Source organism: Alnus glutinosa, chromosome 4 (assembly GCF_958979055.1).
Source record: "Alnus glutinosa chromosome 4, dhAlnGlut1.1, whole genome shotgun sequence".
NCBI classification, from domain to species: domain Eukaryota; kingdom Viridiplantae; phylum Streptophyta; class Magnoliopsida; order Fagales; family Betulaceae; genus Alnus; species Alnus glutinosa.
The window spans coordinates 14,604,071-14,629,880 of record NC_084889.1 but is presented as its reverse complement, the minus strand read 5'-3'; the positions used below and the strand labels follow the sequence as shown (position 1 = coordinate 14,629,880).

At 35.4% G+C, this 25,810-nt stretch overlaps 2 protein-coding genes across 2 annotated transcripts; one reads left to right on the top strand and one right to left on the bottom strand.

Annotated features, from left to right (window-relative positions):
* Nucleotides 1-1,717: 1,717 nt before the first annotated feature.
* Nucleotides 1,718-8,479, top strand: LOC133867404 (probable flavin-containing monooxygenase 1). Its single transcript, XM_062304155.1, has 5 exons — nucleotides 1,718-2,164; nucleotides 3,055-3,295; nucleotides 5,677-5,855; nucleotides 6,689-7,038; nucleotides 8,036-8,479. The coding sequence occupies exons 1-5, from the start codon at nucleotides 1,718-1,720 to the stop codon at nucleotides 8,373-8,375; spliced, it is 1,557 nt and encodes a 518-aa protein (XP_062160139.1). The 3' UTR covers nucleotides 8,376-8,479.
* A 1,209-nt stretch (nucleotides 8,480-9,688) lies between these two features.
* LOC133867341 (uncharacterized) lies at nucleotides 9,689-12,412 on the bottom strand. Its single transcript, XM_062304074.1, has 2 exons — nucleotides 11,405-12,412; nucleotides 9,689-10,111 (listed from the first exon to the last, which is right to left on the bottom strand). The coding sequence occupies exons 1-2, from the start codon at nucleotides 12,376-12,378 to the stop codon at nucleotides 10,063-10,065; spliced, it is 1,023 nt and encodes a 340-aa protein (XP_062160058.1). The 5' UTR covers nucleotides 12,379-12,412; the 3' UTR covers nucleotides 9,689-10,062.
* Nucleotides 12,413-25,810: the final 13,398 nt, after the last annotated feature.

Sequence of the window (25,810 nt, the reverse complement as noted above, 5' to 3'; positions counted from 1 at the left end):
TGTCAAATAAATATGGGGTAATTACATTTTCTCCCTATGAACTACCAAAAAATGCACGATGTTCCCATGAACTACCAACTCGGCCAAAATAGAGCATTCAATTACCAAAGACAACCCTTTTCCTCCTTTTCGTTAGTCAAAGAGGTTAAAACAAACGGTCAACGGGTCACGTGACCGTCACACGCCGTTTTACCCTTATTTTCTTCCTCTTTCCCCCCCATGAACTACCACCATCTTCCTCTTTTCCTCCCATGAACTACTACCATCTTCCAACATGCCCCCATGTAAAACGGCACATGACCCATTGACTGTTTCTTTTAACCCCTTTAACTGACGGAAGGGGGAAAAATTGTTGTCTTTGGTAGTTGAATGCTCTATTTTGGTCGAGTTGGTAGTTCATGGGGGCATCGCGTACTTTTAGGTAATTCATGGGGGAAAAAGGTAATTACCCCAATAAATATAAAAAACTTATAGTCAAACGTGGGAACACAAGAACTATAGGAGTCCTAGGTTAACCAATCAATATATAAAGGGTAATATTTAATTCTAAACGTCCCAATTTGTCCCCCAAATTAAATTGATATGAATTTTTTAAATTATTATTTAATCAAAATCGAGCAATGATTTATCACAAAATTCACTGCTAATTTTAAAAATTACATCAGTTTTAGAAGACACGAAGGAAACGTCTAGTATTACTCATATAAAAAACTATGCTCATTATGTTTCTTGATATTTTATTTTCGTTTTAATCATCAAGCAAATTAAAGCAGTGTGATTAACTAAAAAGAACTGAAATTTGAACGCGTGCAAGAATTGCGAGTTTACGTACGTTTGTTAATGTACGTGTTTGGGGGAGTGTCTTTGACATGACATAAATCTATAAACTGTTTTTGTGTTTTTAAAATTATTTTGTATTTTGAATTGTTTATTAATATTTATATTTTAAGAATAGAAAATAAAGTCAAAAATATAAAGTTTATTAACAAACATAGCCTATCGAAAATAAGTAAGGCATTTCCAGGTATTATGCCCGGATTCCCTTGGTCGGCGGAGAAGACAAGATCAGACAATGTCCCCAGATGACTCTGAAGAGATATTGCAATGATCGAGAAGGCAAAAGAAAGGCATGCCGCTGCATGCGTGCATGCATGTGCATTTATACTAACCATTCAACTCACCATTTTCACTTAAATGTATATTACAACATTATCGATAAAATTTAGGCTCTATTTGATTACGGAAAATCTAATTTTTCTCATTTTTTGGTATTTAATACGACCCGAAAGTTTTGGTCAAAATAAAAATAATTTTTGTTGACCAGATAACTTCCTTTAATGGTTTTTTTTTTTTAAAAAAAAAATTAATTTATTTATTTATTTCGATAAATCATTTTTCGAGTTTGATGTACGGTACTCGACTTCCTTCTCAAACGAACTCTCTCTAGCCGCCATCGTTGTTGTCGCCGTCACCATCGTAGATTGTCGGCATGATCGAGACAAATACCAAAAAAGTTGAAAGCATTTTCTTAAAAAAAAATTAGTTCCGCAAAAAATCTTTTCTAACAAAAAAAACAAAAAAAACATCTAGCTTCCAACAATTAAAAAAGAAGAGAGAAATAGAAACAAGCATCCCCTCACCTCTATAAATAGTTTAAAGTCCTCGTAGTTCCGACAGTACTCCAACACATTCACAAACCACGTAGGCATATACGATAATGGGTAGCGACCAAAACAACCTTAAATTAGCGTCACGAGTTGGGATAATTGGGGCCGGTGTTAGTGGCATTGCTGCCGCAAAACAACTCTCCGGCTACAGCCCAGTGGTTTTTGAGGCGACCGATTCAATCGGCGGCGTCTGGAAACACTGTTCTTATGCTTCAACTAAACTCCAAACCCCTCGATGTGATTACGAGTTTTCAGATTACCCGTGGCGTGAAAGAGATAATTCAACTTTTCCTTCTCACGTGGAGGTTTTGGAATACTTGCATGCCTATGCAACGCATTTCGATGTGTTGAAGTTCGTCAAGTTCAACTCAAGGGTGATCGAAATTCGGTACGTTGGTGATCACCACACTGACAACAGTGCAGAGTACGGCACTCTGCTAAAAGGCCGTCCTGTTTGGGAGGTTGCTGTACAGAATACCCTATCCAAGCTTGTTCAGGTCATTTCTCTATTTATTGCATTAATTTTTCTCAAGCTTATTCCTGTCATTTCTATATATATACATGAATCAGGCCCATGCCCCCCTCAATTCCAAAAAATAAAAAACAAAATATTAGGTAAAAAATAAAATTATAAGGTAAAAAAAATAAAATTTAACTTACTGGCACATACGTACCAATAATTTTTTTTGGCCCTCGGTTCCTGTCCATAAGAGTTTTTTTTGGCTCCAATCATGTAATATGATGATTCAGATCTTCAGTAATTTGTTGTCTGAATTGTTAGTAATTTAGACAGCAATCTAATTAAGCAGCAAAATTGCAGGATATTTTTATCCAATTTTATCAGAGTACTAGTTATGTTATTCTTTACGTATATCCATTTCTCAACGATTGAAAAGCTACTTAAAACACACTTTGTTAACGGATGTGAAGTAAGTATCAAGAGTAGCATTAAATCTATATTAATTGAGGAACTTCTTTTAAAAGCCAATAAGCATGATAATTAATTAGTGATAGAAGTGGTAATTTATGTTTGTGTGTCGGTTTCGAGTCGTGTTGAAACATATATGAGTACGTATAAGACTATAAATATATATATCAACCATAATCTTACTAATTCAATTAAACGAATCAGATCCATCAACCCTATTATACTATTTTCGTGTTAGGTTCATATATATCAAGTTTTTAGATCGTGTAAAATATTGTGGATATCGACAGCTATATTCTTATTATGATAGATGTGGGCATATATGCATGCATTTGCTAGCTTTGACAATTAATATATTTGTTTGAACGCATGCTAATTAAATGCTCATAGTACACTTTTATTCGATTCATATAATACAATTTTTTTAATGACTAATATATAAAACTTTGGGAGCTGCAGTGGTATGCTTTGGAGTTTCTTGTCGTGTGCATCGGAAAATATGGAGACATGCCAAGAAGACCGACTTTTGCAGCCAACAAAGGTCAAGAAGTATTTCATGGGAAGGTCTTACATTCCCTTGATTACTCCAAGCTAAACAAAGAAGCTGCTCGTACGCTACTCAAAGGAAAGAAGGTGGCTGTTGTTGGCTACAAGAAGTCAGCCATTGATTTATGTATGGAGTGCGCAGAGGCAAACCAGGGTATATATATATATATAACGCTATTCGCACATGCATGCATTCTATATACATGCATATCTTAATTTCCATATATACTTCTTTTTTCTATTGTTTATATTGCTTTCACATTTAGGGGTGGAAATTTGTGTTCGTGTATTAGTTCGGTTCGTATCAAGAAATAGGTAATAAGATCTATATCCGATTTATTTAATTCAACGGATCAAACACTTAGAGTCAAACCTACTAATTTTATGTTGAATTCATATAAAATTTGAAAATCGTGTAAAAAATTATCATTCATTCGCATCCATTCATTTTAAAGGAAGATATTACACTCACTTTCCGTGCTTTGACTCATTATATTAAAAAAAAATCCCTAGATTTCCAATTTTATAAAATATATAGATCGATCATTTATTTGTATAATTGTATTTGATCAAATTTTCTAAAATGATCACTACTAAAAATTTGGCAATTCTGGACGGTTTCAAACCGTCCAGAAATTACAAAAAACCGTCTGGAAAAAGGTCCAGACGGTTTTTTCTGGACGGTTTCAAACCGTCCATGAATTGGTGTCGCTAATCCGGATTATGGACGGTTTGGGTAAAACCGTCTGCAATTCTAGACGGTTTGGTCCAAACCGTCCATAACTGATTCTGGACGGTTTGAGAAAAACCGTCCAGAAAATTATGGACGGTTTTATCCAAAACCGTCCACAATTTGTTTTTTTTTTTTAAAAAAATTATAATCATTATTATTTTCTAATATAATTATTTTTGTCAATATGGCTGAATATAATCATTTTTTGTGCATCCGGCTGATAATAATCTCCACCGTCTCGCCGGACTTAATTTCGCCGGCCTTAATTTCGTCACAGTCCATCAGCTTCTTCGATCTCTACCGCACCTCTCGCACTACCCATCAACATTAACTCCAAACCAAAAACAAATGCAAAATAAACAAACACAATCCAAACCAAAATAAACAAACACAATCCAAACACAATCCACAGATCCTTCGTGTATTCCGGAGGGGAGAGAATGAGAGAGGAAATTAAGGCCGGATCTCTCTGTGTATTCCGGCCACAGATCCGGCCGAGCGTGGGTTTCGGCCGGATCTGGCCGGATCTGTCAAACCCACGCATGTACACCGGCATACGTTCAACAGATCCGGTCGAATCCGGCCGAAAACCATCAAGAGAACCCGCCGCGCGTCCCGTTCCAGCCGACTGTCCAGATCCCGTCGCGCGTCCCGTTCCTGCCAACCGTCCAGATGCCGTCGACGTCCGTCTTCAATCGAAGGCCGGATCCGGGAAGAAGAACGAAGAGGCTCAGAGAGAGAGGGTTTCAGACATGATCGAAGAGGAAGAAAGAAACAAACAGGAACGGGACGGTGGGTTTTGAAACCGTCTGTAAACTGTTCACTTCCAGACGTTTTTTATAAAACCGACTCTAAATTAATTTGAATTTTTAGTAAATTAAAATATAGAGACGGTTTTAATAAAACCGTCTCTAAATTTGCAGACGGTTTTAAAAAAAACGTCAGAAAATTAGTTTGAATATTAATTTCTAGACGGTTTTATAAAACCGTCTGCAAATTTAGAGACGGTTTTATTAAAACCGTCTGTATATTTTAATTTTCAGACGGTTTTAATAAAACCGTCTATAAAACTATAATTCTAGACGGTTTTAGAAAAAAACCGTCAATAAAAGATGATTTTCTTGTAGTGGATGTTTGTAAAATACCAATTACGGCCCTCCTAATTAAAAATAAATAAAAAATTGAAAGGGGGCAACCCCACCCTCCGCAACCCACCGCCAGGTCGATCCCCATCTCCCCCTCTACTTTCCTCCTGCTTTGGGGTTTTGGTTCCAACACAATTATAGAAATGCCACCAAAAAAAAGAAAAAAAAATTAAAATTTTCTTATAAATTTTTTATATTTTTATGAAATGGACCTCTCAAAATTAATTTTTCTCTCCAAAATTTTTAATTTTTTAGTTTTGTCCACCCTGATCTGATCCTGATATTCTAGTTCCGCCCTTGCTCCGATCCTCTTCTTTCATCACCCCCTGCCCTCGCCCAATATATGCTAATCCATGGCTGTAGCATCAACTTCTGCCACAAAACTGTTGATTTGGTTCTTAATATTGGACGTCAAATTCCTAAGAAATTTCGTTAGTTAAAAGTGTTATGAAAGTAGAAATGGCAAGAAAATTGCAAAGAAGATCGATCTGTTTAAACAACTTTAATTCCTTTAAATTAATTAAGCTTCTTCTATATGCTTTCATTAATTAATAGAAATTGCACACCGGATGAAATTTGTTTGGTTCTTGCAGAAAATGCGTAATTAAAAATTGACATTTTTTGGGTTTTTTTTTTTTTTTTCAAATTTTATTGAAGGAGCTGACGGGCAAGCATGCACAATGGTGATAAGAAGTTTGCATTGGACCGTTCCATCTTACTGGATTTGGGGACTGCCATTTTTCTTGTTTTATTCAACAAGGTCCTCTCAGTTTCTCCACGAGAGGCCAAATCAAAGCTTGTTCAGGACCCTCTTATTATCTCTTCTATCTCCAATGGTAAATTCATATTCTATTGCTTTTTATTTATTTATTCTTATGTTAACACTGACTCCCACAAAAATCATCATCTTCATTGCACCATTATTAATTATTATGGCGGTGATGACTGTTAGATTGAATATAATATTATTGATTTATGATCTAAATATATTATGAATATAATGACGATGATAGTAATTATTAGGGAAAAATTATATTTAACCCCTAAATTTTTATCTTATTTAAATTTAGCCATTGGGTTTTCAATTTTAAGAATAAGGTCATTAAGTTTTACTCAAGTTTTAAAACCCATTTTCAAAATCTTAAACGAATGAATATTGATCCCTTTATCACTTCACCGTTAAAATTAACGATTTTTTATTTGTCACATGTGACTCATTTAACATGCCAGGGTCTATCTCAGCGTCAAAGTTAATGAATTTTTCTCTAACGTTACAAATCTAGAAAATTAAGATAACAAAAAAGATGGTCTTTGTTTTTGAAGTTGGAGTCTTTTGCTTTGTTTTGTTTTTTATGGACGATTTGGCTCTTATATATATATAAAGATATATATGACATTGATATTAGGTGTTGATATGAACGTTTGTGTGTTAATTGAGATACACGTGACACATATGACAAACCATTCATTTTGACAAAACAGTAATAGAGGGGCCTATTTAAAATTTGAGCAAAACCTAAGGACCATATTCTTAAAATTAGAAACTTATGGACTAAATTCAAATTAGAAAATTATTAAGGCCCATATTGTAGTAATTAAATAGTATATATTATTATGATTAGCACTGATCAGATAGGGGTGATTCTCTTCTTGTTTTGGAAACGTACAGCGAAAAGCAATTTCCAAGTTGATAGAGTCATACTTGGTGTGGAAGCTTCCCTTAGAGAAGTATGGACTGAAACCAGATCATCCATTTGTGGAGGACTACGCATCTTGCCAGATGGCTATTTTGCCAGAAAATTTCTTCGCCGAGGCAGACAAAGGAAAGATAGTGTTTAGAAAGGCATCGAGGTGGTGGTTTTGGAGTGGGGGGATTGAATTTGAAGACAACACCAGATTGGAGGCTGATGTTGTGCTTCTTGCTACTGGTTTTGATGGCAAGAAAAAGCTTCAGGCTTTACTTCCTCAGCGCTTCAACAATCTCATGGTCGACTCCTCTGGGATCATGCCCTTGTACAGGTAACCAAATTCAAACCAACATCTTTATTTTTTTATTTTTTTATTTTTTTTATTTAATCGGAAAATTTCTCTTACCCCTAGAAGTAAAAGCCGTTTTGCAATCATAATCTCGAAGTTTAAATTTTTGCAATATCGGTATCTAATGTTTCATCCCCTTTTAATTTCATCAATCCATTTGTTAAAATTTTCTGTTAAATCCTAAAAAATGCTCAAAATACGCATATTATTTATTTATTTATTTTTTTAAAGGGAAAACTTCACTTACTATTCTTGATCTTTCATCACTCTTGTAATCATACCCATAAAATTTAAAAAGTATCAATTAAATGTATTCATCATTAAATTTTATTTTATTTTTGTCAATTTCACACATCCGTTATAATTTTTTATTAAATCCTAACGGATGATCAAGTGTCAAAATTCTTAAAATACCCATATTTTTTAGGACAAAAATTTCCAAGGATTTAACCGTTAGTAAGAATTTAACGGAATTTATAAATTTACAAACACCTGAATCTTTGGAAAGTTTTTTTATTTAAAAGAAAAGAAAAGAAAAGAAAATGTGTATTTGGGGAATTTTGACAAGATTTAATGAAAAATCCTAATGGATGAATGAAATTAAAAAAATTAATTAATTAATTAAAAGTTAGATACACTAAATTGACACTTTTTAAAGTTTAAGGGTATGATTGCAAAAGTAATGAAAAATCAAGAGTAGTAAGTGAAGTTTTCTAAGAAAAAAAAAAGTTGCTTGGCTTGGTCTGATATTTTTATAAGTTTTACAAGAGTATAAGGAAAATTTAACTTGTTTACCGTTTGATTTAACCCTAAATCCTAATAATAGGAGTGGAATAAAAATGGAATGAAATATGAGATACCGACATTGTAAAAATTTAAATTCCGTAGTTATGATTGAAATTAAGTGAAGTTTCACAATTTAATTTATTTATTATTCAAAAAGGGGTAATAAAATGAGTGTTGTAATGAAATGTTGCAGGGGCACAATTCATCCATTGATTCCCAACATGGGATTTGTAGGGTATGTTGAGAGTGTTTCTAATCTGCACACGGCGGAGATACGGTGCAAGTGGCTGGCTAGATTGGCCGACGATCTGTTCAAGCTTCCTAGTGTTGAGAGGATGCTTCAACAAACGTCCAAAGAGATACAAGTCATGAAAAGGACAACCCGATTCTACAAGAGACACTGCATTTCCACCTTCAGTATCAACCACAGTGATGACATCTGTGAGGAGATGGGTTGGAGTTCTTGGAGGAAGAATAATTGGCTTTTGGAACTTTTTAGCCCTTATAACAGCCAAGACTATGCATCAAAGTAGAAAATTTAAGGCAAAATTTCGCTTATAATTTATGATATTTTATTATTTTTATAATTAAATACTCAAATTTTAAAACGTGTTAATTTAAAATATCCATCTTTCAATTCTTTTCAATTTCATCATTCTGTTAAAATTTTTCGTTAAATCCCATCAAAATTTTCAAAATAAACTTATTAAAATTTCCAAAGATCCAGGTATGAGTATTTTTGCAAATTCAGTTAAATTCGGACTAACACCTAAATCCTTGCAATTTTTTTCTTTTTTTTTTTTTAGGAAAAAAAAATGAGTATTTTGAAAATTTTAACAGGCTTTAACAAAAAATTTTAAAGAAGGGTTGAAAATGAAAAAAATTGAAAGATGGATACTTTAAATTAACACTTTTTAAATTTTGAGTACTTAATTCCAAAAGTGATGAAAGATCAAGGGTTATAAATGAAATTTTCCCAAAATTTTATTTACTTTAGTAATGCTGCATATTACATTCTCATTTTATTGAGCTGGTGTAACAGTGTCTATCAACTCTCTTTTTTTTTTCAAATTTAATAAAGACTGATTTAAGGGCTGACGGGCACTATTACCGCATCAAACTAGTGAAATATGATGGAATATATTATGTAGCATTTTTTAATTTACTCCGATATAGATTGAAGGGGGGCGAGCTAGGTAATACCAGAGAATCAACATTTAATATGTTTTGCGCCGCACGCATATGATAAGATATAATTTCTATTTCGAAACATTTATATGTTGTATTTATGTCATTGTTTTATCATTACAACAGTGGAATTACTTACAAAATCTTGGCCTATGAGAAATTAATTACATCCGCTTTTCAAATTCTAAACCTTTTTTTTTTTTTTTTTTTTTTTTTTCAGAATATAAATGTTCATTACATATAAAAAGAGAAACATGTTCATGGGTTCTAGGAAATTGGATACCAAGCTAGAAAAATTAAAAAATGAGAATCTTCGCTTAACTTTCTTGAACTTTCGCACTTTTGCAACCTCCCCTCAAAGTTAAAAAGCTCTCAATTTAATGTATCAAACTTTAAAAAAATTTGCAATCTCAACTCTACCTTAAAATTTAACGGTAAATCATAATGAAAGGATAAGAAATTTCTAAAATGCCCTTATTTTATTTTATAAGAAAATATTTGAATTTTATAAGTAATTTTGTAATTTTATAAATTTTATAGAGATATAATAGTCATTTTACTATTTGACCGTCTGATTTAACTCAAAACCCTAACGACGGTGAAATTAAAAAAAAAAAAAAAAAAAAAAAAAAAAAAAAGAAAAGAAAAGAAAAGAAAAGACTAGTAATATTAGTTTCATTCAATTATATTAAGGAACCCAATATGAAGTGGAGGTTTTTGCCACTTCACCACAAATCTAAACTTACACCGTTCCCCTAAAGTGGCGCGTGGTGCATGCACTCTCCTCAAATGTTACACGAAAAAGCTAAAACTGAGGAATATAAAAAGGAGAAGAGCAAACTCTTTAAGTCCTTTCTTTCTTACATTATTTTCCTCTGTGGCCTGCCAGCTTTTAAGTTCTTTGCAGGCCTTATTATCGAGATTGAGAAGAAGAAGTTTCTAGGACTATCAAAATTTAATGGAAAGAAAAAATAGAGCCAAAGATTTGATCAAAATAGGGGGAAAAAAAAAAATAAATAAAAAAAATCCCTTTCAGGCTAACCACTCCCCATCGATACCTTCGATTTCTCCAATGTCCATGCTGTGTCAAATAATCACAAGAGGGAAAAGAAAAATCAGTGAACTTGAAAATTGTCTAAATAAAAAGGGGCATATATATAATAATAAAGATAATTGTCCTCCTAGCACACGACAAGCGAATTAGAATAGAATAGAGCATTCATAACAGCTTCCATTAAGCCCATTCTCTTCCCTGCATACAGGAAAAATGTCCAAAAAAATTACAAAAAATCACCCACAACAGATCCTATAGGTTCCCTAAGTATTGAGAATGATACAATTCTACCCAATGTGTAGGGAATCAAAAGAGCTTCCATATCGATTATTTTAATACAAAATATTTTTCTTTCCTCTCTTATCTCTCATCTTTTTGCCTTTTATTAGGGATTATGTTGGAATTTTGTGAAAAATGTGAGGGTAAGTACAAACTTATATTTGTAAAGAAAGAATATTTAATTGATATAAGGAAATATAAAAGAAGCTATTGTGGAGTGTATTTGGATAGAGAAGTAAAAAGTAGTTTCAATTTGTTTCCTAAATTTAAGGAAAATCAAAGGGAAGTTGATGTGAATACTAAAAGCAGTATTTTTTTTTGGGGGCTGTAAAAAAAGAATGACGAGTAATTCTATTAAGTAGACTCTTGTACAATTATCATACAACTGGCATGGATGACGTGGCAACATTTGCAATTAAATCTAAATATTGAGAAAATTATGAAATTTTTTGACATCTAAGAGAAACTCATTTGAGGAGAGAGAGAGAGGCCATGATCATCTGAACGGCCGTAGCCGCCTGTCTGATGTCCTAAAAATTCTATCAAGCCAAAAACTGCAAAAGTTTGACAATTTGACAATTTTTTTAATAGTATTTTTTATATTGAATGCTTCAAAAGATTTATCGGGACTTGAATTTAATGCATTAAATTAAATGCTTTTAGCAGTTAATTTTATCAATAAAAATAGTATTTATTTAAAGCAGAGAAATATTTTAATGGTTTGTTATTTAATAGCTTTAAAGAGGGAGTAGCTAAATTAATAAAAATAAATTTTTAAGATTAAATTTTAAATTTTTTTAAAGAACTCATTCCGAATGCTTCAATTGAATCAATTCTAAGGTATTTAACTCTGTAAACGAGTTCAAAGTTCTGCCACCCATCCCCGTTTCAATATTCAGGAAAAAGAATGGAAGATAAAACAAAAACACCTGACTGTAATGAAAAAAAAAGGCTAGGCATGGAATAATTAATCCCAAAAAAGCAAACGATTCCCAACACTTTTTCTTTTAATTGTATTCAAAAAGTTTGATTAATTCTTACCGAGGCAAGGCAAGATCTTGGAAGTAGTCCTCTGAGCAGTAATCATTCAAATTTTGTTGCAAACAGCTCTCGTTTGCAATCAACCAAGCGGGGAATTCCAAATTCATTGTGTCATTCCATTCCATCTGATGCTGCTCTCCTACCGATCTGATCTCCACCATCTCCGCATCCTCCATAGCTGCATGCAAGCTTCCTTCACTACCACCAGCTGCCTCTGCCAGAGCAGGAGTCCCCACTTCCTGCTGTGATGTTATTGCAACCGAGGGAATTTCCTGATCAGTTGCTACAGAAAGCTTGGGGAACGAGGATGATGATGGAGATGAGGATGAGTAGTGTGATGGAATATTAAAATCATGAAAATTGAGATTCAGGCCTAAGGGTTGATTTGGGAGTGTGAAATTGAGAGTTTCAGGAGAAGGGTATGGATTAGAAAAAGATGAGTAGGAAAGATTGTCTAGATAATGAGAAAAATTGGCTGTGCTTGATGGGTATACTCTAGAATTTCTCCTAGATTTGACCATTCCTTGTTCTTGATCAAAACATGGCAGGTGGGGTGACTGAGGCTGCTGTTCTTCTTGTTTTGTTTGTTGGCTGGCTTGTTTCATAGCTTCCCTGTGATATTTAAGAGCAGTGACGATCTCTCTCCTGGCCTCAGCCATGTTAAGAAGCCTTTCTTTGTGTGGCTTACTGGTATGGAGTCTCCTTCTAACTTGTTTTTTATGTTGTTGAGGTTGTGGGGGTGGTTGTGCTTGGTGGGTTTCAATAGAACCTTCATGGCCGAATTCTGTGAAATTTTGAGGTTGCTTGAGGTTCATGGGATGTTTGGTTCTTGAAGAGGTTAGTTGTTTCACTAGGGTACGTATATAAGCACCAGAGAGATGATCATGAGTTTCCTGATCATCTTTGAGGTGATCACCAAGCTTATCTAATTCCGTTGCTTTTTTAGTTTCTTGTTTTGAAGATCGACCCCTCATGTCTCTGTCTCTCTGGTGTGAACGTATTGGGACAACCATGGGTTTGGTTTCCTAATAATATTTCTCAGGGCAGAGGCTATAAATAGTTTGGGAGCGTCTGTAGGGTTTTAAATTCTTTTGGCTTTTTCCCTCTTTCGTAAACACCACTTGTTACAGCTTTATTACGTGATTGGGAAGAGGTAGTTAGGGTTTGGCCTTTGTGTTTATTACGACTGAAGTTACAAAGGTTGCCTCCCTCTCTCCCCTCCTTTCAAAATTAAAGTTTCGTAAAATATTTTCTGAAAGACATTTCCAGTATTTGGTGTGATTGAAAATAATAATTAAATCAAAAATATTTTCGGTTTGACAAAAAAAATATTTTTGTTTTGAAAAATGATTTCTATTTTTAAATTTCATAAATTATTTTTTGATTTTGAGTTTGAGTTTCTCCTTCTCAAACTGTCGGACCATTACCAAGTCAGCACCGGGCCACTGCCTGACCACCACCGAACCACACATAACCACTACCAAGCCACCGTTAGACCACCATCATCACCATTGGGCCACCATAGGGAAACCCAGGACTACCACCGAACCACCCCCAAACCACCTCCAAGCCACCCCCTAGACCACCATTGAGCCACCCCCAAACTTAGGGTTGGCAATTTTTGACACGACTCATAAACCCGGCACGAACACGATACGAAAAATCAGAATTTGAGTTTGGGGTAATCGGGTTCGGGTCATAATCAGGTCAACCCGATTATGACACGGTTATAATCTTGTCTGGTGGGTCAACCCGCGGGTTGACCCGCTAACACGATTATAACCCGTTTGTTATTAAAAAAAGAAAAGAAAAGAAAAGACTAACAAACCCTAGCCGCACAGCCCGCATCCCTTTTCTTTTCAGTTTCACTTTCTTTCACCGTTTCATTTCACGCGGCCACGCCTCCTGAATCACCTCTATACACAAGTCATGGTGTTTGAGTCAACCATCGATCTTCCAGACCCCTCCAGCCTCCTCCAAGTCGAGTGTCTTCCCTATTGTTGGATCTTCCACCCAGGTCGAACCTGTGCAAAGGAGTGGACCTGCTGACGATTCGGGCTTTGCCAGTGTGCTCTTACTGTAGGGACGTGAAGTTCCAAATCGACTGCGTGATTTGTCTTATCGAGTTCGAGGAGAAATAGGCGTTGACTCGGCGGCAGAGTTTGCGCAGAAACAATGCGAGTAGATGCAGAGGAAGCCCATGAGGAAAAGCGCAATGAGGACGATGAGCAGTGCTGTTATCACTGAGCACTGGGCTGGCAGTCGGCTCGGCCACGCTTCTTGCCTCCTCCGGTTCTTCTTCTTCATCTTCACAACGGGTTACCTGGGTCATGTTCGGGTAACCTGGTTGAAAATAGGGTCGTCTTCGGGTTTAATAACTCAACCCAATTAATAATCGGGTTGGGTTAGTGTTGAGCCCGATTGTGTAATCGGGTCGGTCGGGTCGACATGAACCCGACCCATAAATCTGAATTGCCAAGCCTACCCAAACCACTGTAATAAAATCAAATTGCAAATCAAAATAAGAATTTGCCACAAATTTGGCGAAATTCGGTTATATAATCTCTACTAAAGCGTAAAATAAAATATTTTCTAGAGTGAAAAAGAAAAAAACTTAAAACGCCCATTCATAATAGGGTTGGCAATTTTTGACACGACCCGTGAACCCGGCACGAATACGACACGAAAATTCAGGATTTGGGTTCGGGTCATAATCGGGTTAACCCAATTATGACACTGTTATAATCGTGTCTGGCGAGTCAACCCGCGGGTTGACCCGCTAACACGATTATAACCCGTTTGTTATTAAAAGAAAAAAAAAAAAACAACAAACAAACAAACGGACAAACCCTAGCTGTACGACTCACACCCGCAACCCTTTTCTTTTCGGTTTCACTTTCTTTCACTATTTCATTTCATGCAGCCACGCCTCCTGAATCACCTCTATACACGAGTCATGGTGTTCGACTGTTGATCTTCCAGACCCCTCCAGTCTCCTCCAAGTCGAGCGTCTTCCCTACTGTCAGATCTTCCACCCAGGTCAAACCTGCGCAAAGGAGTGGACTCGCTAACGATTCGGGCTTTGCCGGTGTGCTCTTACTGTAGGGATGTGGAGTACCAGATCGACTGCGTGATTTGTCTCAGCGAGTTCTAGGAGAAAGAGGCGGTGACTCGGCCACTGAGCGATGGGCTAGCAGTGGGCTCGGCCACACTTCTTGCCTCCTCCGGTTCTTCTTCTTCATCTTCACAACGGGTTACCCGGGTCGTGTTCGGGTAACCTGGTTGAAAATAGGGTAGTGTTCGGGTTTAATAACTCAACTCGATTAATAATCGGGTCGGGTTCATGTAGAACTCGATTGTGTAATTGGGTCAGTCGGGTTGACACGAACCCGACCCGTAAACCCGAATTGCCAAGCCTAATTCATAGGTGAAACCAATGGCATGGGTTTTGAGCTTGAAAATTAAAAATGCTCACCGAGCATAGCTGAGTAGCCACAACGTGCGTGTCAAAAGAAGCTTTCTACATTGGGGTGTTATGTTCGATTCTAATATTTGTAACGCAAGCCCATTTTAGTGCACATTGCATGATACTATCCAAAGTTTCTAGCATCCAAACGCCCATGTAATAATTCTTCATTCTTAGTAGAACCATGTTTGCTGGTGAATCCCACGGGTTTTCGGTGTGTGGATTCAAGGTTCACTAATCATGTCTGAAATATGTTGCAGGGATTTCAAGAGACTAGAAAGTTGAGTGAAGGGGAGATGTACCTGACGCTTGTAGACAGAATGAGAGTTCCAGTTTTATTCGTAGGTGTAACGACCCACCTCAACGACACAATATTGTCCGCTGTTGGCTCCCCCGAATCAGACTTCTCAGGAGGTCACCCATCCTACTACTACTCTTGCAGAAGCACGCTTAACTACAGAGTTCTGATAGGTTCATGGCCATCATGGCTTTAAAACGCGTTGTAACAAGAATGGTGCATTTATACATATAAGCATATACCCATTCTCAAGCGATGTGGGATGTCACAATCACCCCCTCTAGGGACCCAGCGTCTCCACTGGTGACTCTCATGGGATTACCCAATTCTTGGCGTCCCAACAGATGCCTGCTAGCAACCCTCATGGGTTTGTACATGCTACCCCCATCTCAAGCTGGGCAATTGCTTTGATACCATTTGTAACAACTCACCCCAATAACACAATATTGTCTGCTTTTGGCTCCCCCAAATCAGACTTCCGAGGAAGTCACCCATCCTGGTACTACTCTTGCAAAAACACGCTTAACTGAGGAGTTTTGGTAGGTTTATGGCCATCACAGCTTTAAAACGCGTTATGTCAAGAATGATGCATTTATACATATAAGCACATACTCATTCCCAGGCGATGTGGGATGTCACATTAGGAGTTATTAATTTATATTGTGAAGCTAGAGTATTAATTTTGACAGATTGTCTATTCACAGAAAACTGGAACTCTTGCCCTGTTAATTTATATGTATTCATACCAAAAAAAATTAATTAATAAATTACGTCACTTCGAACGTTCACCATGCTCTTTGAAATATTCAAAGAAACCCTAGCACGAATGTTTGAAGGCTGCCCTAACTAACACAAACCTTATCCTTATCTTCTCTGGTAATGTTCGAACTATCCTGACGAATGTTCGTCGTGTCGTTTTTGGGAACGTTCGAGGTCGTCACAAACATTCGAAAGTGTCTAAAGGATAAAATCACACACACCAATCTTATCCACTCCCCTTCCCCTATAATTACAGCCATACTCATTACGTTTTTCTTGCACCATTCCTCATCCATGCATCCTACCCACCCTATTGAGAGAGAGAGAGAGAGAGAGAGAGAGAGAGAGAAATTCTAGAGAGAGGAGGAGATTTTGAGGTTATTCCACCTCATTAAGTTAAGCCTTGGCACTAAGCTCGTTTTCATGGTACCATTATCATTTCCTTACAAATTGTCACATTCTTACAAAGTTATTAGCTTGCCATGATGGGTTTAGAAAATTGTACCTTTTTAAAGAAGTTGATTTTCAAAAAATTGCAAAATTACTCTTAGATAGATTTTATGATCCATCACATTGATATGTTTTAACATGATACTATTAGAATGTTTAAAAGGCATAGTTAAGGTTTTGTACGTTTTGGGTAGAAGATCTAAGAGCATGTTTGGGTGTGCGATTTTTTTGTATTATATTCTACTATTTTTTACTATATTCAAAATTGTGAATACTGATGAAATTTATTTTTTGAAATTATGTTTGGATGGTTTAGAAAACCTGAGACAAAATTGAAAAAATTTGAATAAAACTTGAGTAGAATTCAAATTTAGCAAAACAATGCCTTAAGTCTTTCATGCATTCTGGTAACATTGGTATGTGTGGTTTGACAGCCATAAGTCTACTATACGGGCTTGACTCTATGGTCACAGCGGTTACTTTGATGTTATGATGGGCCTTGGATCTAATAGTTTTTTTTTTTTTTTGTTATCGGCCTACCATTTATGAATAAGGGTCACGGTTACGGTTTTGCTAGTAGCGTGGGTCACCCGAGGTCGGACTCGTTCGGTATGCTAGTATATGAGGGTATGCGTATATATCCGGGACACCAGTGTTTTATTATAGGTCCATCGGGATAGTGCTAACCCTACTAGAAGGGGTTAATATATTGGGTAGACCATACGGAAGATAGCTATGACTAATTCATATATATGTATATATAGCATATTTTCCCAGCAATAGGATTTGTCAACGAAAATATGCTCAACAACTCTTCAAACTAAACTACTTGTATTTAGCATAATAACGGAGGCAATATACCTCAATTGTGAAACCCCATGTTTATGGTTCTTACATAACTAGTTTCGTAATAATTTATTTATTAAGTCATAGACTTACGTGCTTATTTTCCTTTCCTCGTTAACCACCTCAGTGTTTACATTTTAGCAGGTTACCAATATTAGAGACCGAGAAATTTGCTAGGATAAAGACTCAAGGCGAATGACTTGTAGTAGCAAGTTTGGTCATTTTGAGAATAGAAATGATATTAGAAAACTCTGAGTCTGTAATTGATGATACGTTTGTGGATAATTAAACTAAATAAATCTCAAATCATGATTTTCGGCTTTATGCACTATTTTACTCTGATGAATTGTTATGCGTAATTCCCCCAGACAGTTACCAGTTAATTGACATAGAAGAATCGCAGTAACTTTTCAAGTTAAATAAATACAATTACCTAACTTTGGGGGCGTTACACCCACCTAGCGAATGCTCAACCCTTCAACTTGATGGCGACAAGCATCACCTTCATGCGATCTGGCATCTCCTTGTAATAAAAAATCTCTTCAACTTCATGTAGCCAATCAATGGATCATTCCGCCTGCAGAGTGCCAAAAAAATGGAAGCTTAACTCTAAAGCTTAAGGTTCTATATATACAGCTTATCCCGACTACATTGTTTTTGACTCAAAACAGGAATATGATACGGGTTCTCAAAGAAGAACTTTGTATTGTGATCATCACTCTCGTGATTCATCTCCATATTTTGCATCACAAGGCATGTGTTAACTATGCAGCTTGTAACACCCCGCGTTAGCACGTAGCAATTATTTTGAAATAATAATCAGTGTAAAACCATGAGACTTTTTATATAATTTTAAAACTACTTAAATGAAAAAATTCTCTAAAATATACATACATATGTATACATGTGAAATTCTCTAAAATTTAAATGGCTCGATGCTAAAATATAAAAATATTGAAATTGTAATCAAATTTGGAATACTGAACTAAGCCCACAAGCCAAGCTTAAATAGTTAAGAAAAACTGAATTTTTCCAAAAATGACAAAACTCTAATTGTTACATAAAATCAAACTATGAATCAAAATAAGGATTCTGCCAAATATTTAGTGAAATCCGATAATAAACCCCTACTAAAATGTAAATTAAAATATTTCCTAAAATGGCAAAAATGTAACTTACAACGCTAATATGAAGGGAAAAATAGTATCTTTTGAGCCTGAAAATGACACACACCAAACATAGCTAGGTGGCCACAACATGCACACCGAAAAAAAGATTTTTGGCTTGAAGTCTTATGCGTGATTTTGATATTAATTGCAAAAGTTATGCCGTTTTACTACACATTGCACGATATTGCCCTAATTATACCTAAGTTTTCTAATTCTTACAATTCTTTAGTTGATTTTCTCTATCAAGATATTACAGCGCTATTAATTCCTTATTGACAACTCAGAATCTACATTGACTCCCCGTCAACCCCCCCCCCCCCCCCCCCCCCCCCAAAAAAAAAAAAATATATTAATCTAGTAAATGGTTTATCTCTCTTATTTAAATCCTCTTTGGCTCTTTCCCTCACCAAGAATCCTAACATATATATGGGCTTATCTAACACCACTTTAACATTAGTGGAGATCAAAACCTAAAAGCATTGTTCTCTCTCATGCAACAACCTTTCTCGGGTTTTCTCTCATTTTAGTCATCACAAGGAGGAGGGAATGATCTCATTTCTTCCCTACTTTCCTCATCCTCTTACCTTTATGAAGGTTTTTCTTAGTGTTGCTGTTTGGCTAGAGGTTTCTATAGCCTTTTTCACCTCCCAGCGTCATATATGGCTCCACCACCGCTCCGGTCTCTTTCTCCACCATGTTCTCCGTCTTCTCCTCCGCGTCGATAGTCGATTTTGTCAAAGTTCTAAGATCTGATTTTTTAAAAGCTAGATCTACGTTGCTCCGATGGTCCCAGCCTCCAACGTGTCACTCCACCACATCCATCGGCACTCCAGCTTCTCATATCCACCAGTTGTTTCTCCATCTAACCTCCACGCACTGGCACATGGATCTCACGTGCCAGCCCACATACAACCTTCTTTTGCTCTGCTAGAAGCTGAAGTTGTTGATTTTTGAGTTTTTTTTTTGCTATTTATTTGTTTTAGGGGTGTAAACCCGGAGCCAGTTCCCAGTAATTAAGTAACAACCAGGAACTAGCTCTGAAGTCCCCGGTTATAGAATTTCAATAACTAGCTCCGGAATCAGGTACGGACCCCGGTTAACCGGGGGTTACCCGGTTACCCCGGGTCAAACCAGTTATACGGACTGGGTTTACTTCTTTGCCCAATACAACCGGCACGATCGACTTCATCACCAGCTCTGGCCTTATCACGCCCATCGACAACACTCCCACCCCGCTCTTCGCTGTCCTGCACGCAGCCCCCATACCTGAACCCCCAAAAAAACGCAACTCAAGATCAAAACCCCTAGATCCATTACCGAAACTCAATTATGAGGGAAGAATCACAAAATCTATTACTCTGGAACCGCCGAACCGAAGAAGAAGAAAAACAGGCGCCGTGTGAGTACTGAAGAAGAAGAAGAACAGGCGCCGCTGAACCAGTGAACCGAAGAACTAAAGAAGAACTCTAGAAGAACTGAGAAACTCAGAAAAGAAAAGGCAGAACTGCAGAAGACGGGAGGAGTCTAGAGAAGTCTGAGAAGAAAATAGGGGTATAGACCATATAGTGTTTAGGGCAAAGGGCGGACTAGTAATTTCATATTTTTTAATATATATATATATATATATATATACACCCGGAGTCGGTTACTCGGTTATAATCGGGTGTCTAAAAACTCAATAACTTGCTCCAGCTTTGGGTACTCGGTTACCCAGTTATAAATAATCGGGTACCAAACTGGTTTTTCCATTTTTCAGTTACCCGAAGCCAGTTAGTGCCCAGAGCTTGTTTCTCGGCCGGTTATAACTGGTCCAAAATTACACCCCTAATTTGTTTCTATAACTTTATGTTACTTGGGTTCTTGTCTCCGTGCGCATTTGTTGCTTGATCTTGTTTCAGGAGATGAATGTTCTTTGTTGGCAGATTCTGTTCGGATTTTGGCTATGTTATTTGCTCTTCAACTGCCTTTCAGTGGTTGTTGTTGTTACCAAACAATTGCTTGGGTAGGGTTGAAGGGTATTTTGAGGGTCATGCCCACGTGCGCGTCCTTTGAGGGATTCAAGTAGGGTTGAAAGGTCTTGAGACAGTCATGCTCTTATCTGGGCCTTCTATATTGGTGTTTTTATCTCTTTATGCGGCCCCTATTAAAATGATTGGGTCATTTTTTGACCAATTTTCTAATGATTGTTTATATTTGTTGCGTTGTTATTTGTGTTTTAAGTTTATTGTTGGGGAGTTCATTGCTTTATTTAGGTATTTCACTTTCTCTTCTTTTCGGTTAAAGAGTAAACCCATGTAACATTTTCTCTTTTATATATATATATATATATCTGGGTACCAACAAGACAATTTAAAACCTCCATTGGTTACCCAAAACGGTGCCTTACCTCAACCATAAAAAAGACGAGAAATTTTAGTGTGAGAAATTTCATCATTGTAATGGCACTTTCGTCTTTTTAGCAGTCCACATATATATATACGGCACTGCATGTGTACAATTAGGACACTACTTCATAATGGCTGTTTATCGAAAAAGATATATTTTAATTAAGATGAACAAATGGCTGACATATTTCAAAAGATTATCTGCAAAACTAATATGAGACTGAGATGAGTCAGCATACCAAATAGTACTAGTTAGCATGCAACATTAATTGGATATAAATTCACCAAATAGTCTAAATTGGCATTTGTGTATGTATTTGTTAATGTTTTTGTTTTGAAAAGAAAAATATATAAAACCATATTGATCGATCGATCTTTGGGTTTATAAAAGAGTCAGTTTTGTTTGTTACGGTGTTTTATGTTGAAGAAGTATTTTGACGTGTAATAAAAGTGAAAACTAGTTTTGTATTTTGACAAGTGTTTTGTGTTTGAGTAATGTTACGTACTTTTCAAATTTACTTATTACACATAAGTCGCATCGGCTGATATGACATATTTTAAGTGACCACATGTCAGTCACTTAAAAAAATTAAAAGAAAAATCACTTAAAACATGTCACGTTTTTCGATATAACATGCATGTAATAAATGAGGGGAAGAATAGCATAACTTTATGTGATTTGGATTATTTGTTAATGTTTTTGTTTAAAGAAGAGAAAATAGAAAACAATTTTATCAAAGGAAAGAATGAACATGAATTTCTTTGGGTTAATAGGATCATATGTTTTTGGATTGCTATCTTGGTTTGCTGGCATAGATTCATTGAAGGGTATTCTGGTATATATCATTCCTAGCCCGCAACTTCTATGGAGAAAGCCAATAGAGACCAATAGAAGAATCTCCCTTAATGATGAAACCTTTCCTTCTTTTTCTATTTCTTTTTTAATGAAAAAATAGAAAATTCCAAATAAATCTTCTGTTTGAGTTCATCGTCCTACATGATTTGAGTCTGTTTATGAAGCAGAGAACCTGCATTGGACCTTTTGTAAAGGCATGTTAAAGACAGAAATGCTCCATACCATGCCCTTCGCTTTCTACCCGTATATGTCATCATCATTTCCTTTCTAGCTTGCAGCATCTTTCTCTCCATATTTTCACCTCAATTCTTTATTCCATTTGGCCGGAATAGTTGATGCCCTGTGAATCATTTGACACAGTTTTCAGGCAGCAATAACAGTGAAATAAAGCCCTCCAACTTATCTGTTTTGTATCAACTTAATTACGTCCTATATATCTTGCTGATGGGAAATTTTTGTTTTTTTTTTTTTTTTTTTTTTGCATTTTTATTTATTTATGTTGAAGAAAAAAAAATGTGTAAATTTATTATTGAATTTATGCATGAAACTACATGCAATTTTCAAAAATTTAATGATTTGCAAAAAAAAAAAAAAAAAAAAAATTGCAAAATAATAAAATAATTCTTGACTGAATATTTTGAATCACACACAAATTTTGCAAATTCAATAATAGATTTGAAAAAAAAAAAAAAAAAAAAAAAAGACCAGAAAGAAAATGATGCAAACACGTCTCTTTCTTGATGAGAAATGTTTGTTTTTATTTTGTTGCATATTTTTTCGTTTATTTTGAATAAAAAAAAAATGTGTATTGAATTTATGCATGAGAAGGTTACATGCAAATTTTATAAATTTAATGATAAATTTGTAAAAAAAAAAAAAAAAAAAAGTGCAAAAGAATAAAACAAATACATCTCTTTACTGATTTATATCGAATCACATACAAAATTTACAGATTTAATAATAAATATTTTTTAAAAAAAAAATGGGGAAGAAAATGACACAAACACGTCTCTTTGCTGAATTATACCCTGGACCCTCTCTTAACTTTTACGTATTTTTTGTATTCATCTATCCTGAAAGTTGCCGCCTGCAGAAAATGATGGACATGATGTGACGTTGTGACCGGTCACAATCTAACCGCTACGCACTGAGGAACCAGACGTTCATGACTCCCACGTGGGCAGAGTGTTGAGTCTCCAATCAAAACGATGCTGCCACGTGGGAACCAAATTAAGCTTTAAAAAAAAAAAAAAAAACAAAACAAAACAAAAGCCGGCGGCTGGATATGTCTTCGACCTCATTTTCACGGATTTGGCTTCGGTACGCTGTTAAAAAGAAAAAGAAAAAAAAAAAAAGGGAGAGGTATTATTGATCTTTGCGATAGGCTTAAATTACAAATCGTTCACTTTGGTGTTAAAATTTATTCAAAGATCTTTGAGGATGGTTTAATTTACAAATCAATCAATAGAATCAAATTCTGATAAATATTTTGACAAATTCTGTTAGGCATCACGTCACCGCCAATAAAATAGCGATAAATGTCAATCATAATAAAAAATATATAAATATATCAAAAATATAAATAAATAATACTTAAAAATTATTTCAAAAAAAAAAAATTGAACAGAGTTGCCAACCACCCCTTTTGGGGGTCGATCACCTAGCCACCCTGGCCACCCCCAAAGGGCTGGCTGTCCAACCGGTAGCTACTCATTTTATTTATTTATATTTTTAATATTTTTTTTATCGACACGTGTCGTCATCTTATTAGCGCTGACGTGACGCCTAACAAAATTTGTCAAAATTTTTAACAGAATTTTACTTCATGGAGAGATTTGTAAATTAAGCCAACCACATGGATCTCTAGATTAATTTTGATACCAGAATGAGTGATTTGTAATTTAGGCCAATTACAAAGACTAATAGTACAATTTTCCAAAAAAAAAAAAAAAAATGGCTCGATCATATTTGTTTGTACATAACTTTTTCGTTTCGATGAGGCAAACATAAGTTTTTCTTGTGGTTTTCTGACTGGTTCTTTTGACGGAGTTTTGTAAAAATAAACCCGGCCCTTCATTTTTTCAACAGTAAATGTGTTGTATGTAGTTTAAATTAGACTACCGATGTTAGATCTCATTTTCACTAAAGTATTTTTTTGTATGTGAAATGGATATTCCATTAAAAAAAATTAATAGCTTTTATAATTAGGAATAGAAGAAGCTAAAATAGATAATCTTAGTGTTAGAGTATATGAATCTTTATAATATATTCTAACACTTGGAATAGTCATTTTCTCGTTGGCCAAGAGAATGCCTATTTCAAGACCATTTCATTCCAACTTCTTCTATTTCTAATAAAAATAATTTATTTTCTTAATTAAAATAACCATTTCGCATGCCAAACGCACATATCTTTAGGGTGGGGCAAAAATGGGTCAACCAAGCATCTAACTTGTTCGACTCTATACATGGGTCGGATTTCGACAGATATAGAGTCGAATATTAATTGGAAGAAATTTTCGATTTTTGACCGTAATATTATTCAATATTCGAACCGGGTTTTTATTCAAAAATTCATACCCGGATCCAAGTTGAATAAAACCCATGGGTCACTTGAATAAAGTTTGAATAGTTTGAATAAACCCATCATATATTTATTATTATTATTCTTTACCATACCAATCATTATACACAACTTTTCATACAATCCAATCATTTCCAATCATTTTATACTATTATAAAACACTTTTTTAAAACCCATCATATATTTTTTATTATTATTTTTTACCATACCAATCATTATACACAACTTTTCATACAATCCAATCATTTCCAATCACTTTATACTATTATAAAACACTTTTTTTCCAATCTTTTAGATTCAACACCCAAACACATATTCAAAAGAATCTAAAATTATATTCAACATCCAAACACATTTTTATTACCTTGAAATCCGTGATCAAACTCAAAATATTATTCATATTCGAAATATTCGATACCCAAAACGCAGTTGGAATATGGGCAAAATAATACTAGTAGTGGAATCTTTCCCTCTTTGCTCCTCTTTAAGGAGGCTATCAATGCGACAAGCAATATAGCTTCTTTATTTTCTTTTTTCTTTTCTTTTTTTTGAGGTATGAAGAGGAGGGAAAACCTAGCCTATGTAAAGAGAACCGTATGGATAGAACATCCAGTAGGAACCTTAATCCTACGTACTCAGCTAAGGTGTACGTATACAGTTTAATTAGTCAGTAATCACTCACTCAATAACATTTGGGTCTGTTATTATCGGCTATGTACTATGTTCCCGTTTTATAACATATTCTTCTGTTGTGAAAGCATGCACCATAGTGAGCTGCACCACCGGACCAGGCCTGTATGGCCCTCCGTTCCTTCAACGTACGCCAAACGTATATATATATATATCCGATCACCGGCCCCGAAAAGAGTTCGTGACTCGTCTACGCTGTGGGGGCAAAAGCCATATATTTTCTACTTTTTTCAACAAATTAATTAGTTAAATGCATGCATGCATGCATGCCCCCGGGCAGCGCGCAGTCAACCATTTGGGTCATTCTTTGGATCGATAATTAATATTTTTATAACTAGCTAGGAGTAGGAACATTAATAGTGCCTGCCTCGTTCGATATATGTATTTAATGAGGTAAAAGCAAAATTGTCATTTATTGAATGATACTGATGCCGCCCCTCGATCACACACCCTTCATCTCTCCTATTTAACCCTCAAATTGTATGGTCACTTTCCCTTATAACGTTTAAGAGAGGGTGGCAGTGAACCCCATCAACACTACAACTACAACTACGAGAGAGAGAGAGAGAATACCAATAAAATCCAAGGAAATTAAAACCAATCCTTCATATATGTACGTGAGAGAGAAAGGGATTTTTCCTGCGGCTTCTTTTTGTACTACTCTTTCAACGTACTTCTATACTTATGTGACGTTATTTCATGAAACAACAAGACAATACGTACGTTGATTTTTTTAATTATATCAGATGGAGATAATTGTTGTATTTTATTTATTTTTTATAGAGACAATTCGAGATCGATAAGTATGAATTAAGCCTTCTTTTGTTTCGATGTAAAATTTTTTATGTTGAAAAATATTTTCACCAAAATTATTTTTCGAGAAAATAGTTTCAGCTGAAAATAAT

What these genes read in the sequence shown, in the direction of transcription:
- LOC133867404 (XM_062304155.1), top strand. Translation starts at nt 1,718, where the DNA reads ATGGGTAGCGACCAAAACAACCTTAAATTAGCGTCACGAGTTGGGATA. An exon ending in GTGCGCAGAGGCAAACCAGG is followed by an intron (nt 3,296 to 5,676) that starts GTATATATATAT and finishes ATTTTATTGAAG; the next exon opens with GAGCTGACGGGCAAGCATGC. An exon ending in GGGATCATGCCCTTGTACAG is followed by an intron (nt 7,039 to 8,035) that starts GTAACCAAATTC and finishes GAAATGTTGCAG; the next exon opens with GGGCACAATTCATCCATTGA.
- LOC133867341 (XM_062304074.1), bottom strand. Translation starts at nt 12,378, where the DNA reads ATGAGGGGTCGATCTTCAAAACAAGAAACTAAAAAAGCAACGGAATTA. An exon ending in CAAGATCTTGCCTTGCCTCG is followed by an intron (nt 10,112 to 11,404) that starts GTAAGAATTAAT and finishes TATTTGACACAG; the next exon opens with CATGGACATTGGAGAAATCG.